This window comes from Engraulis encrasicolus, chromosome 11 (assembly GCF_034702125.1).
Source record: "Engraulis encrasicolus isolate BLACKSEA-1 chromosome 11, IST_EnEncr_1.0, whole genome shotgun sequence".
Lineage (NCBI taxonomy): Eukaryota > Metazoa > Chordata > Actinopteri > Clupeiformes > Engraulidae > Engraulis > Engraulis encrasicolus.
In genome coordinates, this window is record NC_085867.1 from 47,412,670 (window position 1) to 47,431,541 (window position 18,872).

An 18,872-nucleotide genomic window follows, 5' to 3' on the forward strand; every position below is an offset into this window, starting at 1 on the left:
AGAACCACTGGCGTAAGTGTACAACCAGACAGCCAGAGGAGGAAACGCAGTGTGAAGTTGGAACTTTGCGCGTATTGCTACGCCATCTCTCCTATTCCCTCTCCTGTCCTGCATATTGCTACTTACCGTACGTGTCGAATGTCAAGTTTTAAATAGGCTTCCTTTGAAAAGGATGGCACCAGGAAATGTACCTTGACGTACCTTGCTTGGGTAAAAAGACTCATTGGGCAAATGATCTGAGCACTTACGCAGTGTGTACGCAATGAAATGTGTCAGTGAATGAACCTAGCCCATAATTTTACCATTGAGGCCTCGGTTGGGAAGCATTGCTTTGAAAAGTTACTGTATAGACTCTGTTATGCCTTTCTTGTGTGTGTTATGCCTTTCTTGTGTGTGTGTGTGTGTGTGTGTGTGTGTGTGTGTGTGTGTGTGTGTGTGTGTGTGTGTGTGTGTGTGTATGTGTCTGTCTGTGTGTGTGTGTGTGTGTCTGTGTCTGTGTGTGTGTGCGTGTGTGTGTGTGTGGAGGGTATAGGAGATAGTGATTGTAATTTGTTGTTTTTTTTTAAACCAGAACTAAGAGTGGCCTTGTGTGTCCCATTGAAGGTCCTGCGACTCCTGCCTCCTGACCCTATACACAGCATAAAGACTACAAAGCTAGCTGCCATCTTTCCCCTTCCCCTCCTCCAATGCACTCTCCCTTGTTTCACTGTTGCTTTTATTCAGTGTGTGTATAACTTTGTTCTTTTTCTGTACTGGTTTTTAGATATCTATTTTAACTACTCTGATTTTGACTTTTTCAATTACATTTTAACCTTTACATTTGTTTTTAATTTTTTACCACTTTTATTTTATTGTTAGAGCACTTTGAGCTGCATTCCATGTATGGAAATGTGCTTTATAATTAATTATATTATTATTATTATTATTATTATTATTATTATTATTATTATTATTATTATTATTATTAATAATACAAAGTGTGTACTTTCTGTTCTGACACGGTGCCCATGCAGCGCGGCCTTGCTGGCCAGTAAAAAAGGAGGTCTGCCTTCAACACTTAGAGAGTTGATTTAACATGTTCTTGATTGCGGAATGAAGTCCAGTTGGAGTGCTTCCTGAAACTGACGCGTTTCGGAATGAAGCCTTCGTCAGGAATGTTCTAGAGTGCATTTGATCCCAGAGTACTCTCTAAGTGTTTAATTAAAACTGCATTTTTTTTTTTTTACATTTTTTAAAGTGTGACCATTTCCTACTGAAGCTGCAGAGTTCCAGATGGGGAGTTAACCTCTCCTCTCTTAACACCAGATGGGGAGTTAACCTCTCCTCTCTTAACACCAGATGGGGAGTTAACCTCTCCTCTCTTAACACCAGATGGGGAGTTAACCTCTCCTCTCTTAACACCAGATGGGGAGTTAACCTCTCCTCTCTTAACACCATACCAGGGAGTTAACCTCTCCTCTCTTAACACCGGATGGGGAGTTAACCTCTCCTCTCTTAACACCAGATGGGGAGTTAACCGCTCCTCTCATAACACCAGTCATACCAGGTAGCCACAAACCATCTCCACTAACACTTCATTTCAGGGCTCACATGGTAGAAAAGCTGTACTCTCTGGTGTAATTCTTGCATTTTATTCTCGTAGTATAGTGGGTTCAGTTGAAGAAGACTTAGACCGAAACATCTGTCTGTCACAAGAATCCCACCGGAGAGTGTGGCTTTCACACCGGAGAGTATGACTTTCACACCGGAGAGTGTGGCTTTTCTACTAAATATCAACGTCACTGTTCACTCGCACCCAAAGACCATGTGAAAAGCAATTGGGAGTTGGGTGTACTTATATTATATTATATTATATTATATTATATTATATTATATTATATTATATTATATTATATTATATTATATTATATTATATTATATTATATGGGAGTTGGGTGTACTTATATTATATTATATTATATTATATTATATTATATTATATTATATTATATTATATTATATTGGAGTTGGGTGTACTTTCTGAAAAATAAGGTTCCCATGTTAGTTAGCCACTAATGCAAGCCTAGTGACTTATTCAAACGTGTGTTGAAGGCTAACTGTGCCCTTATTATGTCAACAATAAAAGGCCTTATTTATGAAGCCTGGGACAGATCTGATCATATCTTTTTCAGGGGGCATCAAGAAAGCTTTTGCAGAGCGAGTGTTTACTTCATCAAGTCGCACAGCTCATCTAAAATAAGGGTTATGTGCACCCGTTATCCTCAATGGTGGATTCATCTTATGAAAAGGAGAGTAAATAGCCTGGCTCTCGCGCAGACCCATTAGTGCTTCGTGCATCTACGTTACACTTTGTGATCCATCTGCGTGAGAACCAGGCTAGAGAGTAAAGGGATTGGTTGCCCAGGGAGAGAGGGGGCCCACGACTGGGTCCTCACTCAAATGTATGTGCTGGGTGCTGTGCTGGGTGCATAAACAAAATACAAACACACACACACACAAAGGTGTTGCTTTGGCTTGGAAAGGGGAGGGTGGTGGAAAGTTGTCCCGGTACACTGTTTTTGCATTATATTTGTGAAAAAGTGGTGGGGACAAGCTAGGTTTATGTCAAAAGTGGTATGAATATGTCCCCATTTTTGGAAGAGGAAACCAACGCACACCAGAGGTTTTGAGGTGCAGGTAGTGGGTCTTGTCCATCGTGACAATTAACTTGAGAAAGGCCACACTGGCCGAAACGTTGTTTCTGTATATTAAAATTCAGCATGATGGACAAGAGCGTGCGGTATCTTCCTCTCTGAAAATTAATATGTCCCCACCATCCACACCTAAAATCAGAGAGAGGGGGCCCACCACCACTGGGTCCTCAATCATTATGCACACATAGTGTGCGTTCCAATATGCGACCTTGCGTCCTCCACTTGTGCTTGAAGCCTCATACCAGGAAGTAATACGTCATGATGACATCACTGTCAACAGCATTATATGTCAATATCTCTGTTGAGGGTAACGTCGCCCAGCAGTCTTTAGAGCGGATGGTACACCCAGGAAGTCAAAGACAAGGAGTCGCAGATGATGGGTTGGGTTGAACCCAAGGAAGGCCTCAGAGGCAGAAATCAAAATAAAGGTAAATGATAACTAAACTACAAACAAAAGAACTGAAGAAAAATATGAACAAACAAACAAAGACGGTATGATAACCAAAGCAAAGATAAAATGACTAGATACAGTCAAATAGCAAAATCACATTGCTGTCAATGTTCGCCTTGGAGCTCAGAGACTCATGTCTCTCAATCAGCAGCTCTCCCGGCCAAATGAAACACTCACCCATTTGAACACCCTGGTCACATGACCTTAATTGGAACATACCAATCTGCACAACTACTACAGGGGTGTCAAAGGTGATAGGCACCATAAATGCTTTAAACACCTTCTAAACATAATCATTTAAACATGATATAAATATAAAGTCAATAGAAAATACATCTGCTGTGGTTTGACTAAGCAAACACGAAACCTTCAGCCTAACTACATATGTTAAAACATTCATCCGGCCCACTTCCTGGAAACCGGAGGTTGACAGGACATTTAAACGAACCCAGAGCGCTTAAGACTCTTTTAGACAATGAGGAACTCACCATGTGCTTGGTAAGTTAAAACGTTTGCTCTTCAAGAAATCTTTTTAAACCGTTTTACTTAAATCTAAATAAACTCAACATTACAAATAAAGAATGACCTGTGTGATTATTTCAACTGCAACCAAAAAGAATGATTGAATGCTTTTAAACTGTAAGGGTTGAAACAATGGATGATGAAGCTATAGCATTTCACAAACTCACCGCAGTGATGGATTTTAAATGTGCACACTTGACTACTAGGACGGTAATGACTGAAATGATTAATGAATGAAATATTCTACAAAACATAACCCTGAATGGGAAACTGAAAACACATTTAGAAAACAACGTACAAACAAAAAAATGTCCAAAAGAGCAACTCTGAATGTTCATAGCAGAGTCTCAAACAATTAGCAGCACCTGACTGCAGTGACGGTGCATGGTTGCCCCGTCACAATCTCGCAAAAGCTCAATTGTAAAGTCTTTTTCTCATTTGCAATTGGGATGGTGAATGAAAAACAGTCCCCCAAAAGTTGTTGTGGCTTGGCTGACAGCTGGGAAACTTCATTGTTTTCTCCATGCAGGAGGGGCCAGGAGGCGGGGCGAGGCCACAAGCACAAGTGGAGGACGCAAGGTCGCATATTGGAATGAATCCATAGCCTATTACATGCACCCATTTATGCGCAGACACAGCCGTGCAGGGTTGTGCATTTGTTATGAACTCCTGTGCATGTGAGTGCATGTGTTCCTTTCTGCATGTGAGGTTGATAAATGAGAGTGTCAGGGGTAGTGGCGTGCACATTTTGGGGGGCAGGTGCAGATGGGGGTGTTGGGGGCATGTGGAATGTCCGGCTACCTCACTAGGTTATAGACGAGAGGCTATATATTTAAGCAATATGACACGAGTGGGAGTGAGGTTGTTCTGGGACACCCTCACGGGTGTGATTCGCCGCAGGCACGAAGCCGCAGGCTGAGTGCCGTAGGTAATTACACCCGTTAGGGTGTCCCAGAACAACCTCACGACCACAAGTGTTATATTACTTTTATACAATAGTTCCTTTGCTAACACAATTAGTTCATTGAAAGAAATGTTAAATTATTTTAATTACTTTATTTGATTGTTTATTTGCTTGTTCCTCCGCTCCGGAAAAATAGTTCCAGTTATTGTCTTTGGTTGATGCGCAACGCGCACCACGTTGGTTACGTTACTTTGTATCTTTGGTCGCGGAGTGATTATTAGATGTGAAGAGTCATTCATAGAGTGTTGGAGGATACCCTCACTCCTAGTGACGTGTAGAACGCCTCTTGTCCAATCACAATTTGTGAAATAACGCGACCGGATCTAACTATTGTATATTATATTATATTATATTATATTATATTATATTATATTATGTCAGGGAATTATTGTCACATGCTTTTGGTCGTGAAGCATGTAGATGATCAAGTCAACATGGACAAGAGTACATTGTGACAAAAAACTTTCAAAAAAGAACTTTCAAAAAGGGCATTTTTTTGTCCAGCAGAGCAAAGGGGCAGGAGCTATAGCACCACCTCGTCCCTATCTGTGCACAGGTCTGCTGACAGCTTTGGCCGGGCCCAGGACAAAGTCATCTGAAAGGGCCCCCTCACCCAATACACAGAATATAATGAGGACCCAAATCTTCTTCTTCTTCTTCTCTCCCTGGGCCCGGGACAACTGACCCCTTTGCCCCCCCTGCCAGCTTCCCTGCTGTTCACACCTATGGCCAGGGGAGTGGCATTGAGGCTAAGAGTGCGTTGCAATATGCGGCCTTGCCTCCTCCACTTGAGCTTGTTTCCTTGCCCCGCCTCCTGGCCCCTCCTCCATGGAGAAAACTATAAAGTTTCCCAGCTGTCAGCCTAGCCACAACAACTTTTGAGGGACTGTTTTTCATTCACCATCCCAATTGCAAACGAGAAAAAGACTTTACAATTGAGCTTTTGCAAGATATTGAAATATAATGCTGTTGTCAGTGATGTCATCATGACATATTACTTCCTGGTACGAGGAAACAAGCACAAGTGGAGGAGGCAAGGTCGCATATTGGAACGCACCCTAAATGCCATAGACCTGCCATATGCATAGAGATAATTAACCGCTTCCACCAATTACAAATGACCCTGACTTTCGACACGACACACTACTCGGGGTCCTCGGCCGCATCAAGACATAGGCTACTTGATAAGACATAAGCCTACTTCCATATATTTGTGTAGAAAAATAAATTGAGTTTTGAAAGCACATCAGTCAGCTGTCAGCATTAAACGAGGTCGTGCATTGCATTGTATGTGTACACGGAAGTGCAGTGTACTGTAATTAAAGTGATATGGAGTTTAAAAACTGGGTCAAGCTTAAGCATGATAAAGCGTCCGACTACCGTTGTGAAAAGTGAGTTTTGTCGAGCAAGGGGTGATAACGAGAACGCTGCGTGGAACCGGAGTCCTATGGAACTCCTATGGCAACAGTAAAGTTCGAGGTACTTGCGTCGCAACGGTCTCTGGCATTCCGCAGAGGGAAATGCTGGAATGGCGAGATACATTAGCGCGCTCGCTGGTCCGGTGTCTTACCAAGTGCTTCCCGTGCAATGCCGTGGGAGGGACAGGACAGACTATGGTCAGCTCGCACTGGGGGCCAAGGTTAACTATCTCCTGATGGAAAACGGGTTGGCGTTGACGGCTAGAGTAGGGGACCGGAGGTCGGAGGAGGCGCCCGTTTATGCTAACCAAACACAAACCCTTCATCAGTCGCTTTCATTACTCATCCGCAAGACCAAATAACCTTACAAGTAAACAGTTGGGACCAGGTCAGCGACTGCAAACGTTTTGAGATGTTTCTTTACAGCCCTCTTTAGGACTCGCACGTGCGCCGGGGTGCCCAACGGGTGCACCCGGATCATCTGTGCGTAACCGGACAGCCTGTAGGATCTGCAGATATGGCAGTGCGCACTTGCCTGAGAAGATAGTACCAATCCAGATATCCTGACCGAGGTTAAATAGCCACAGCGCATATTTTGAAATATGTTACACACTGTAGAGAAATAGAAATAATGAAATGCCCCTCCTGGGAACTATCTGATTTATCAGTGCTTCCTGAGAATATTCATCACTGACGACCTTAGCACAAACGCAACTTTGAGCTCAGACTATATTTTCCCTTGTTGACTGGCTGCCTTGACTCCGTAGATTCTAGTGAATTAAAGTAGGCTACTCACTTACTTTCTCTTACTTACAAGAAGTGAGATTGTGCAAGGACAGCCCCTATCATACCCCCTCCCATCCCGTATCCAAAAAGACTCGAAAGCATGGCTTTGCACATGTCATAAAAAGAGCGCAATTGAATGAACGGCACCTCTAGCACAAGAATGGCTAAAACCAAGTCCCGTTGTCGCTGTCTTCTGTGCTGTGGTCTTTTATGCATCGCAGGCATTGTTGTTGTTTGCTGTTTTTTCCTTCTTCCCTGGAAGCAATGCTCTAACACCTTCAAGCACGCAGCGGTGGCAGCGGATTCCAAACGTTGCTCCGATATCGGCAGGTAAGGTGATGATCTGCGTCGTTGGTCTTTTAAGTGAGACATCGATTCTAAATAGTGGACAATAGTTTGTGTCCAAATGTCCTTTGGTGACTGAAATGTACAACTGAAACAAACTTTTAGAAATTGTTTTTTTGTCATTGATTTGTCCTCATAACCACATTTGTCAACTATATTCCGGTACATATGTTTGATAAACGTTGTTGTATGTTGCATTAACCTATCTGCCCCAATTGGCTAAAACAATGCCCCGCGCACCCGGTCGGTGTATTTTCTTACACGTTGTACAGAGTGGGGTATTTACAGCGCGCAGAATCATTGACGTTTTAATATGTTATTGGCTATAATTGCCCAATGACGTGTTATGCTATCTATCCTGTGGTTATACAGGAAAATGATCAATCACTCGTAATTATGCTGCGGAACAGCTGCCTCCAAGTTCTATCTGTATCACATAGCCGACTGGTCAGACGCGTAATGTTGCGCGAACACGTTTTGTCTGATTAGTCATCATGTGTGCAGTAAATGATGTTTGACGTCCTGTGTGCGAGTTGGAAAGTACGGACACTTCAGACCACGATGCACCATGAGACCACCAACGGTCGGTTGTTGGTTGAGTCCTGTAATTCCTGGACGTCTCCAAACATACGAGACCCCATCACCCATGATGTGCGCAAACCAAGACGATGAAGGTTACTGTGCATCTGGCATAACTATGATTGGTTTGATTTCTTGAACGTTGCGCCAAGAATAACACATTTTGAGCGTTTCCTGGTTTGGTCGTAGGCTATCATACGCGTGCACACTCTCCTTGGGGAGATCTTGCAGTGACATATTTAGTCGCATCCTGACTTTTTTTTGAGTCACCCAGCTCTTCCCGATGAGCCGAGAGCTTACAAACTTCGTGTTGAAACAGGGGTGCCTGCACTGGACTGCGCTGACTGTCTGAGAAGCTGCTGGTTCACTAGAATACTCAGACAAGATTTCAATACTCCGCTGCTGGAGCTAGAACTAGTGTGCTGGTGGATTTAGCTCGTTGTTCCAAATTAATTAGATTTGGGGCACCTATGGCGCTGCGTCTACGCGTGTACAAATATATTATGGCCGGGGGGCAAATCCGAAACCCAACTGGGTGGACTGACATACAATCGTTCACATCGAAAAAAAATACCTGAAAGTTGGCCCAGTTAGAGTGACGTCTACATCTCCCGAGAAGTAGGGAGGTTGCGCTGAGTCAGCATAGGCGAGGGTTTCTTTGGAGCTTTGCAGAAATATTGGCACCAGACTGTAAAACCACTCCACAGCCCCAGGTGTTAAATAATTAAGGAACAGAGAGAGTTCTAACCTTATAACAACGTTGTCTTTATCCTCTCTGTAAAGACCGACAGAGCTGAATGTAGTACATCATCTTGGACACATTTTTTGGTCAAGAGGTTTCTAAGGGTCCAACACCGAAGCTGTGCCTTTAATATATATATATATATAGCCCATCCTAATAATTCTACTGTCAATTGGAATGGGGCCAAGATCTTCTTTCGACCCCATGCAGTGAAAAATGTGTTCGTTCAACACTTAGAGAGTGGATTTAACACCTTCCAGAATATATTTGCTATTATAATCCTTTATAATAGTGTGTGACTGTGCCTTACACATTCTTTGACCTCTTTGCCACTTGATGGTCCTTATCAAGAGGGAAATATATCTTTGTAATGTTCTATAGTATATCACTTAAGATGTAAACTTTTGGATAAACCTGCATTCATGCTTATTATTGTAGGGTTCATCAGAAGTGTTCCACTTCCCCATACTTTTGTGACAGTGGACGTTTTATAAACTTTTGCTATTTCACATGGTGCATCTCAGTAGCCTACTGGCCCTCATAACATGAAAACCCCCATAGGCATAATTGTGTTTCTCAATACATATTGGCACAGTTTACCTTCATTGCACAATACACCATACGAAGCAATTTTGAAAGTGATCAAAGTGCATTTTGTTACTTGTAGACTTGGAACGGCAGAGATCATAGATAGATAGAACAGATAACATTGTCATAAGATGCACTGTGGCAAATGTGTTGCGATATCTGGCATGTTTTTGTTTTTTGAGGTTGCAAAAAGAAAAAAAAACACCATTACTTTCACACATTGTAAAAAATTGTCTACATGAGAGATTCTCTCATGCCAAGTTTTCAGCTGGCTCGTTTCCACCCAATCAGAGTGAGCAAAGCAACACTAGTGGCATGAAAGCCAGCAGCAATTGCCAAGAACTGTCACACACCTCACATCGCCAGCTTCACACTGAAAAGCTGTAGAACTTTGGTCTCCAAACATAGGCCCGCGGGCCAAATCCAGCCCGTGCCTGTATTGACGTCAGAACAAATGAAAACATAAATGTGTGTGATTTTCGATAATTAAAACTTCAATGGGTCATATCTCTCCAAAGCATTCACAGAGAGTTAGATCTCATGCTAACAGTCTCAAAACAGACATTGACAAGAAGTGAAAATGGAAACTCTGTTCTCTGCCAGTGCCCATACATTTAACTTATTTGTCATTGTGTCAGGCCGTTGGTTTGGCTTTACATAATTTGGCCCTTAGAGAAAAATAATTGGAGGCCTCTGCTGTAGAATATCCACTTTTTTGTTTTCATTTTAGAACTTCATAAACTTGTTTTATGCTCCAGTGTGTGTGTGTGTGTGTGTGTGTGTGTGTGTGTGTGTGTGTGTGTGTGTGTGTGTGTGTGTGTGTGTGTGTGTGTGTGTGTGTGTGTGTGTGTGTGTGTGTGTGTGTGTGTGTGTGTGTGTGTGCAGCCACACATGGTAGGTAATGTGCAACTTGTGATCCCCCATCTTTTTTCAAAGTATACTTGTGTAACATCCCCCCATATGGGCCCTGACGAACAGGCGCTGAATTCACATTTGTTCACGTTTCTTTTCTTTATTTCAACACCTTTGTTTACAACCTATCGCCTTTGTTTTACTACTCTGAGTTTTCTGTTGACTTCAAAGATAAACATTGCATATCTGACATCTGGATCTCAAAAGCACTGTGTGAGAGAGGGCCCCTCTTTCTGTGACTGTCCCGAAACCTCCGGTCACCTGTTTGCATTGCGCACCTCCCGTCGTGAAAAGCGCGCACCCCCCGGTGTGCGTTCCCAGCGCATCTCGGCCAGCGTCCATTTGTTCCTGCATGCGCGCACCTCCCGTGCCCACGCAGAGACTGAATCTCCCGCCAGATCTAGGCCTAATATGCGTGGTTTAAATGCTTACTATGATGTGTTTGAAATTCTATGCATGTGTTTGGTATCAATCTGATGGAAATACTTCGGGTGGTGAACAGGTCTTGGTTTTTAAACTGTCATTAGTGAATTTATTAAAGATTTAGAGTCATATGATTTGGATACGGTGCTGGTTACAACCCAATCCCGCGCCATTGTGCTAAGTCCAGCCCAAACTGCAGTGTGCAGGGCGGGGGGCAGGTCTAGATCACATCTCCCTCCTCCCCCCTGAGCACATCTCCCTCCTCCCCCCTGAGCACATCGAGTGCCTCCCCCTTGTCGTTCAGCGCTAAGCTTCTACACGGGAAGAAAAATAGCTCTGGAAGTCACTGCACCGTGCAGAGCAAAGACGCAGAGTTTTCGTAAATAAAATCGTAGATCCACTCTCTCTACTCCACTAATGTATAATGGTTTGGTGAGTGTAGGAAACACGAGCGGGGAGCTTTGAGTGAACCGCGTGATGAACAGCACGCGACCCTGTTTAGTAGCCTATAATTTATTAATCCAGAGGGAAATTAATATAAGGACAGCTACATATAGTATTTGTTAACGCATGGGTCTAATTTGAATTATTATTAAGTGTCTCTTCTTAGTATCTTAGTTTGAAGACCAGATATTTTGTGCCAGCTTCTAAAAATCGAAAGATGGGTACTACAAGAAAAGTAATATGGCAGTAAAACGCCTGTGCAGTGGCGAATTATTCCATGTGTGATCCGCTCGAAATTAAACATAGGCCTACCCATCATTGAAAAGCATGAGCACATTCTTCAAAGTCCCAAAGCCTGGATGCTGCCGCCACAATCTCTTTAGGATTGGGGACTGGACTCTGAGCAGGCCGTTGCAGTAGCCTTTGGTATCCTTCGTGCATCTGCCCCACTTCCAAACTGACACCCTGACACATTTAGCATTAACCTTTTGTTTTTAACAGCGCTTAACATTATCATTAAATCAATGGAACCTAAAGCAGTTGCAGAGACCGTTTCATATAGGATCAATCCCTTCTCCTTTACTATGGAAGAGAAAGTAAGGTCAAGGACAAATTATTCTATGTAAATGGAAATAAACACTCATGCAATTGGAACATGGAAATTGAAAATAAATATATTTAGTAGGCTAAATATATTTAATTAGCACTCCAAACGACGAGACATGATACAAGCTGTGTGCATAGAATACAGTGTAGCCAACTACGCATTCACTATTATTGATGACTGATTCTATGTCCGTGTTTAGTAAATGTAGGCCTATTTACTTAGCACTCCAAACGACGAGACACGATACAATCTCCCTAGAATACAGGGTAACGCATTCGCTATTGATGAATGATTCTATGTCCAGTGTTTAGTAGGTCTAAATATATTTACTTAACACTTCAAACGACGAGACACGATACAAGCTGTGTGCATAGAATAAGCCTACTGCATTCGCCAGATAAGACATTTGGGTCCTTTTCTCAAATATGGTGCGCTATTATGATTGACGAATATGTCCAGTGTTTAGTAAATATATTTACTTTAACACTCCAAACGACGAGACATGATACAAACCACTTCACACCGCAATTACATAGGCATTATTATTGTCCAAAGCAGCTATAAGAGTCATCAATGTATGTTGGTGTGCTACACTTGGGCCTACCGCCATCGAATATCCTATTATGATTGATGAATGATTCTATGTCCAGTGTTTAGTAAATACATTTATTTAACACTCCAAACGACGAGGCACGATACAAGCTGTGTGCATAGAATACAGTGTACTAGGGCCTATGCATTCACCGGAGAAGACATTTGGCGCAAATTCTCAAATAGGGTGACGTCGGGATGGTGTGGGACTGTACAGACTACCATAATAGGAAAAATAGGAGGGGCGAGATACAAAATGGGAGGGGCGGGATCTCAGACATCCAGACCTGCCCACTTCTGCAAACTGCAGTTGGATGCTACTCCCAGCCCAGGTAAATGTCCAAGTATGTTCAACTGCAGTGTGCAGGGCGGGGGGCAGGTCAGGATCACATCTCCCTCCTCCCCCTGAGCACATCTCCCTCCTCCCCCCTGAGCACATCGACTGCCTCCCCCTTGTCATTCAGCGCTAAGCTTCTACACGGGAAGAAAAATAGCTCTGGAAGTCACCGTGCAGAGCACCGTGCACCATGCAGAGCAAAGACGGAGAGTTTTCACAAATAAAATCGTAGATCCATTCTCTCTACTCCACTAATGTATAGGCCTAATGGTTTGGTGAGTGTAGGAAACACAAGCGGGGAGCTTTGAGTGAACCTCGTGATGACGTGAGCCTGTTTAGTATAATTTATTAATCCCGAGGTAAATTAATATAAGGACAGCTACATGTAGTAGGCCTATTTGTTAACGCATGGGTCTAATTTGAATAATTATTAAGTGTATCTTCTTAGTATCTTAGTTTGAAGACCAGATATGTGGTGCCAGTTTCTAAAAATCGAAAGATGGGTACAAGAAAAGTGCAGTAAAACGCCTGTGCAGTGGCGAATTATTCCATGTGTGATCCGCTCGAAATTAAACATAGGTACCCATCATTGAAAACGAAAGCATGAGCACATTCTTCAAAGTCCCAAAGCCTGGATGCTGTCGCCACAATCTCTTTAGGATTGGGGACTGGACTCTGAGCAGGCCATTGCAGTAGCCTTTGGTATCCTTCGCGCATCTGCCCCGCTTCCAAACTGACACCCTGACACATGACACATTTAGCATTAACCTTTTGTTTTTAACTGTCTAACAGCGCATACCATTATCATTAAATCAATGGAACCTAAAGCAGTTGCAGAGACCGTTTCATATTGGATCAATCCCTTCTCCTTTACTATGAAAGAGAAAGTAAGGTCAAGGACAAATTATTCTATGTAAATGGAAATAAACACTCATGCATTTGGTTGTCAAGTCTGTCGCCCTGAAAGTTCTACTAGCCTACATGCATATGATAGAGGCACGCCCGATTAGCCTACGTGCGCATACATTATTCTGCAGTTGGCATAATTCATAGGTTACACATTTACAGATAGGCCTAGCAATAGATGACAAAAATACCCTGTACCGAAATTCTAAGCATCTGCCACCTCGTCATCTGCTCCACTCCCATGGTTTTTAAAATGTAGGCTATTTCCCGCTGCCTTCCCTTTGTTATTGATCCGAAAACATCCATTTTTTAAATTGGGCTACTCTCCTCTTGTGGGGAAGGAACACGTGTGAAAGGGGAAAGGGGAGAGTTATTAAAAAATACCCTAGCGTGGGTAATCTCTCTCTCTTTCTCTATCTCTCTCTCTTTTACGCACAAAGTTGACAGGTGGCTAGCCTGTGATGATCAGCAGGGGGAAATAGACGCGTGATGCGACATATGTCGATTCAGCATAGAAATGCTTCGCACGTTTTTGTTTTTAAACTTCCATCCCAACGTAGTAGGCCTATAGGGCCAAAGGAAAATTAAATAATCACAGCGTCGGCTACCAAACGCGCGTCAAGTTGGACGCCAGCACAGCAATATTCTATCTTGAACATGGTTACAACTTTACCGACAATAATAGATTTAAAAAAGTACCCTACCATAACGGCAGATAAGCGGGATAACGGCCTTCGAGGTCGACCGGTTATACGAAATGAATGGCTTGGCGGAGGCAACTTTCTCTCCGCGCTGAGCGCGTCGCCAAAGTTCAAAGCCGCCGCCTCGCCATTAATTTCGTATAACCGGTCACCTCGTCGGCCGTTATCCCTTACTTATTTAGCACTCCAAACGACGAGACACGATACAAACTGTGTGCATAGAATACAGTGTAGGCTACTATGCATTCGCCGGAGAAGACATTTGGCGCAAATTCTCAAATAGGGTGACGTCGGGATGGCGTGGGACTGTACAGACTACCATAATAGGAGAAATAGGAGGGGCGAGATCCAAAATGGGAGGGGCGGGATCTCAGAGATCCAGACCTGCCCACTTCTGCAAACTGCAGTTGGATGCTACTCCCAGCCCAGGTAAATGCCGGCACGTCATTGGTCCCTGGCTGGGGTCGTCCCACGAGGTACCAAGATATTAAACTTCGGTGTAATGATCAAATCTTTGAATTTAAACCCGCTTAAGGGCTCCCGTGGACCTAGCGTCCATGTAACCATTTCCTCTTAATTAGGTAGCATTGACTTTTTCAAATTGTAGCCTACTTTGTCGTAGAATTAGATTTTTCTTGTAATAAAACTTTCATAAAACTATCTTTGCTATAGACCCCCGTTTGTTCCCTCGAAAGGTTATTGTACTGTCAAAACGTAGCAGCTCCAAGGACATTTCTCCATGTGGAGTGGGACGCTATACTTTGGGTCAGCAGAGTTCTACCTGTTGTCACTGGCGTCTACTTAGGATAAAATATGTTATTGTAGTCTGGAACTTAAAGTGATACTGTCCCATTTTAGGAAATAAGCTTATTTTACACCTCCTCTTGAGTTAAATAATAGGGTTTTACTGTTCTCCTGTGCTTTCAACCATTCTCTGGTTATGGCAGTGCAAATTTTACCTCCAAGCTAACAGTTAACATTGAGTCCTATGAGACCAGCTCGCGGCTAACTGGTCTCATAGAACTCAATGTTAACTGTTAGCTTGGAGGCAAAATGTGTACTGCCAGAACTATAGAACGGTTGGAAGTACAGGAGAATGGTAAAACCCTATTATTTAACTCAAGGGGAGGTGTAAAATGAGCTTATTTCCAAAAATGGGACAGTATCACTTTAAAGGAGAAGTCCACTTTTTTGAACATTAAGGCCATTTTCTGAGTGGTCTGCAATGTTTTAGAGTCCCCCTCACCGTTTATTTCATGTTTACTAATTAGTATTATCTAAATAATTTTATTGGATTTCGTTTCATTCCGACGTGTAATTTGTAAAATATTTGGATAATAAAGTAGTGGTAACTTCCTCCCGGAAATTCACCTGTTGAAGTGTCAAAATCCCCCCAAAAAAGGGGGAGAATTTCATTACATAGCCTAGTGGTATTTACGCTTGCATCCAAATGGGAAAACAGAAGCCACGCAGTTTCGAATCCACATGGTTGCAGTGCCAAAAGCGTAAATACCACTAGGCTATGAAAATGAAATTTGCGCAAAAAAAATGTCAGTACCAGGAGTAACTAATACTTTCTAATCCAAATATTTCACTAATTACACAACGAAATGAGACGAAATTCAATCGGTATAAAGCTAAAAGTATATTATTAGTGTGGGATTCATCAGATTCCAAGGATATGACATTTTTTTCACGAACAAATGACATGACGTGAATTTGTGTTCTGAACACTCGCAGCTGTAGGCCTATCATTTGTGTGCATGTCGATTGATTTTCAGTGCTTTTGCACCACAGGATTAAAAGATATTGACACATTTGTGGTCAAATATGTACTACAAGTTTAGCTAATGGGTGGAGTCACACTCTGAAGTAGACTAGCACTGTGTGTTACTTGGGGTGGCTTAGGTGATGTCTGGACTCAATGGATCTACTCCAGCTGTACTTCAACTTCACATCAACTCGAAAACTTCACGAAAACAGAACTGTTTTCTAGAGACCAGAGTTTAAGGAGCAGGGCACGAGACTAGGATTCCGGCGTTGGGCCTATCTCAGGTTTCACTTGCACCTTGCTTTTTCTCTGGACTATGCACTATGAGTCTTCTGACACGCCTGGACACTTTGTTACTTGTGACTTTTTGGCTGCTCTGTGCTGTGCACATGTGATGAATCGCTCTCATGCTTCTGATCACCTACCACAGCTGTGTGTGTGTGTGTGTGTGTGTGAGAGAGAGAGAGAGAGAGAGAGAGAGAGAGAGAGAGAGAGAGAGAGAGAGAGAGAGAGAGAGAGAGAGAGAGAGAGGAGAGAGAGAGAGAGAGAGAGAGAGAGAGAGAGGAGAGAGAGAGAGAGAGAGAGAGAGAGAGAGAGAGAGAGAGAGAGAGAGAGAGAAAAACTGTCAAAATNGGTCATAAAACATGGTCTGATCTTCCCGGAAATCACAAGAAGGAATAACCAGAGTCTGCTTTGACTAAGTCAACCCAAACATTTACAAGTTTTCATATTTTCATTGGCCATAAGATGTAAACATGCACAGGACAGAAACCCCATTAATTTTAGGTTGGCAGAATTAATCCCATTTTTAGATATTCTTGGTTACATCTCCTCTTCTGAGTATGGTGGCGGGAGCATCATTATATGCGGCTACCTTGCTGCCTCAGGCCCTTGACAGTTTGCTATTATCAGTGGAACAATGAACTCAAGTTTATTGTGATATTTTACAGAAAAAACGAGAGGAAGTCTGTCACACAGTTGAAGCACACAAGAGTATGGGTCCTGAAATGTGACAACAACCCATACTTTAGAAGCAAATCGACTTTAGAATGGCTTCATAATAATCAAATACACATTCTGAAATAGCCCAGTCAAAGCCCTGACAAAAACAATTGAGATTATATGGCATGAAGTCAAGAAAGCTATGCACTCCAGACATCCCACAAACCTTGCTGACGAGAGGCAGTTCTCTAAAGAAGAGGGAGACAAGATACAAACAGATTGTTTTGTTAATCTGATCTGCAACTACAGGACAAGTCTGGTTGATGATATTGCAACTAACTGAGGGTTAAAACCTACTTAATGCAAGGGTGTACTTACTTATGCCCTACTCTCCTGTGAATGTTACGGCCTTATGACCAATGAAAATATGATAACATGTAAATGTTTGGGTGGAATTAATTAAAGCAGACTCTGATTGTTCCTTCTTGAGATTTCCGGGAAGATCAGACCATGTTTTATGATCAATTTTGACAGAAATGTAAGAAATTTCAATTGGTGTACAAACTTTTTCCTGGGACTGTATGTATGCTGCACACTTTACGTAATTTCCCTCACGATCAATAAATGATACTCTACTCTACTCTTGCCATAGTTACGCCACAGCCGTACATTACTGTACATTACATTGCTGTACATTACATTACATTGCATTTGGCAGACGCTTTATAACCAAAGCGACTAACAAACGAGGACATAATCATAGCCAGCATCACTAGCAGATAGAAAGTGCACAGGAAGCATATAGAATAACAAGTGCAGATGCACAGAAGGGTTTTTTTTTTGTAAAGTAGAGTACGCATACACACACATACATAGCCTATACATCATGTCATGAGTCTGGCCTGGGGCTAGTGCCGCCAGAACATTAGTCTAGTAGTAGATAGTCACAAAAGAGGAGAGTCTTTACTTGCTTCTTGAAGGCTGCAAGAGATGTGCATATGTTGCCTTCACAGGCTCGGGACCTCTCGAGACAGCTGACGACATCTGCTCACGTGACAATCGAGTTCTGGACTTTGATGCATGAATGCCACAGATCCCGGAACAATCGGGATTCATGTGTGTTTTGTTTTGGTTCTCTTTTCTTTTTTCACCTCTACTTGAGCCTCCACACCCACGACCTATCATTTTAGCTTAAGTAGGCTAAATTAAACAGTCAGAGACCAGCATTACTGACATACTATGTGCATCTGCAATTGAATTCCATTTACTGGTGTTGTTGATAGTGATTAAAAGATGATATTTTAGCATTTGTGACACTGTTTACATGCCAGTTGCATGCATGGGGGCCATATTGATGATGCTCGGGAACTCGTTGTAATATACTTGTGCCTGAGATCAACCTCGAGAATGATCCATCTAAAATTACGTCATCAAATATTCGCGCCCATTTTCCCAGAGTTTAAGGTCGGCTTTCTTGGGATTCTCGACATTTTGAACGAGCCATTAGTCTTGCTGCCTCTGGTAGACCGTTCCACCACTTGGGTACAACAACAGAGAACAGCCTTGACTGGGAGTACCTAGAGCGAGCGAATGACAGAGCCAGACGGTTTGTGTTTGAGGAGCGCAGTTCTCTTACAGCCTGAACCAGTCGTTGTGTAGAATATTGGGTCAGCACAGGTCTGATTTTCCTCATGTAGGACATCTGGAATCGACAGGTCCGAGTGACTGAGTTGATGTAGTTGGAGCATGACAGCTCGTCGTCAATCATGATGCCAAGGTTCTTGGCGACTTTGTTTGGGGTCACAATGGTGGAGCCCATCTTGAGGTTGATGTTGTGACTGAGTGACTCTTTAGCTGGGATCACAAGGAGCTCTGTCTTGGACAGATTCAGCTGTAGGCGGTGGTACTTCATCCAAGTTGACAAGTCAGGCAGGCAGAGATACGTGCCGAAACCGTGGTGTCCTCAGGATGGAACGACAGGTACATCTTGGTGTCATCAGCATAGCGGTGGTGGGAGAACCCATGTGTTTGAATGATACGTCCCAGGGAGGAGGTGTACATTGCAAACACAAGGGGGCCCAGCACTGATCCTTGGGGTACGCCGGTGGAGAGGGTGTGAGTCGTAGACAGTTTCCCTTGCCATGACACAC

The 18,872-nt window shown here is 42.9% G+C and overlaps 1 protein-coding gene across 1 annotated transcript in view; it reads left to right on the forward strand.

The window, feature by feature from the left end:
• Nucleotides 1–6,145: 6,145 nt before the first annotated feature.
• The window catches only part of ggt5b (gamma-glutamyltransferase 5b), a 68,435-nt gene continuing 55,708 nt past the window's right edge, over nt 6,146–18,872 (forward strand). Inside the window, exon 1 of the mRNA XM_063209755.1 lies at nt 6,146–7,164. Coding sequence (XP_063065825.1) covers nt 6,971–7,164 — 194 coding nt within the window. The 5' untranslated portion in view covers nt 6,146–6,970. The remainder of the gene's footprint in view (nt 7,165–18,872) is intronic.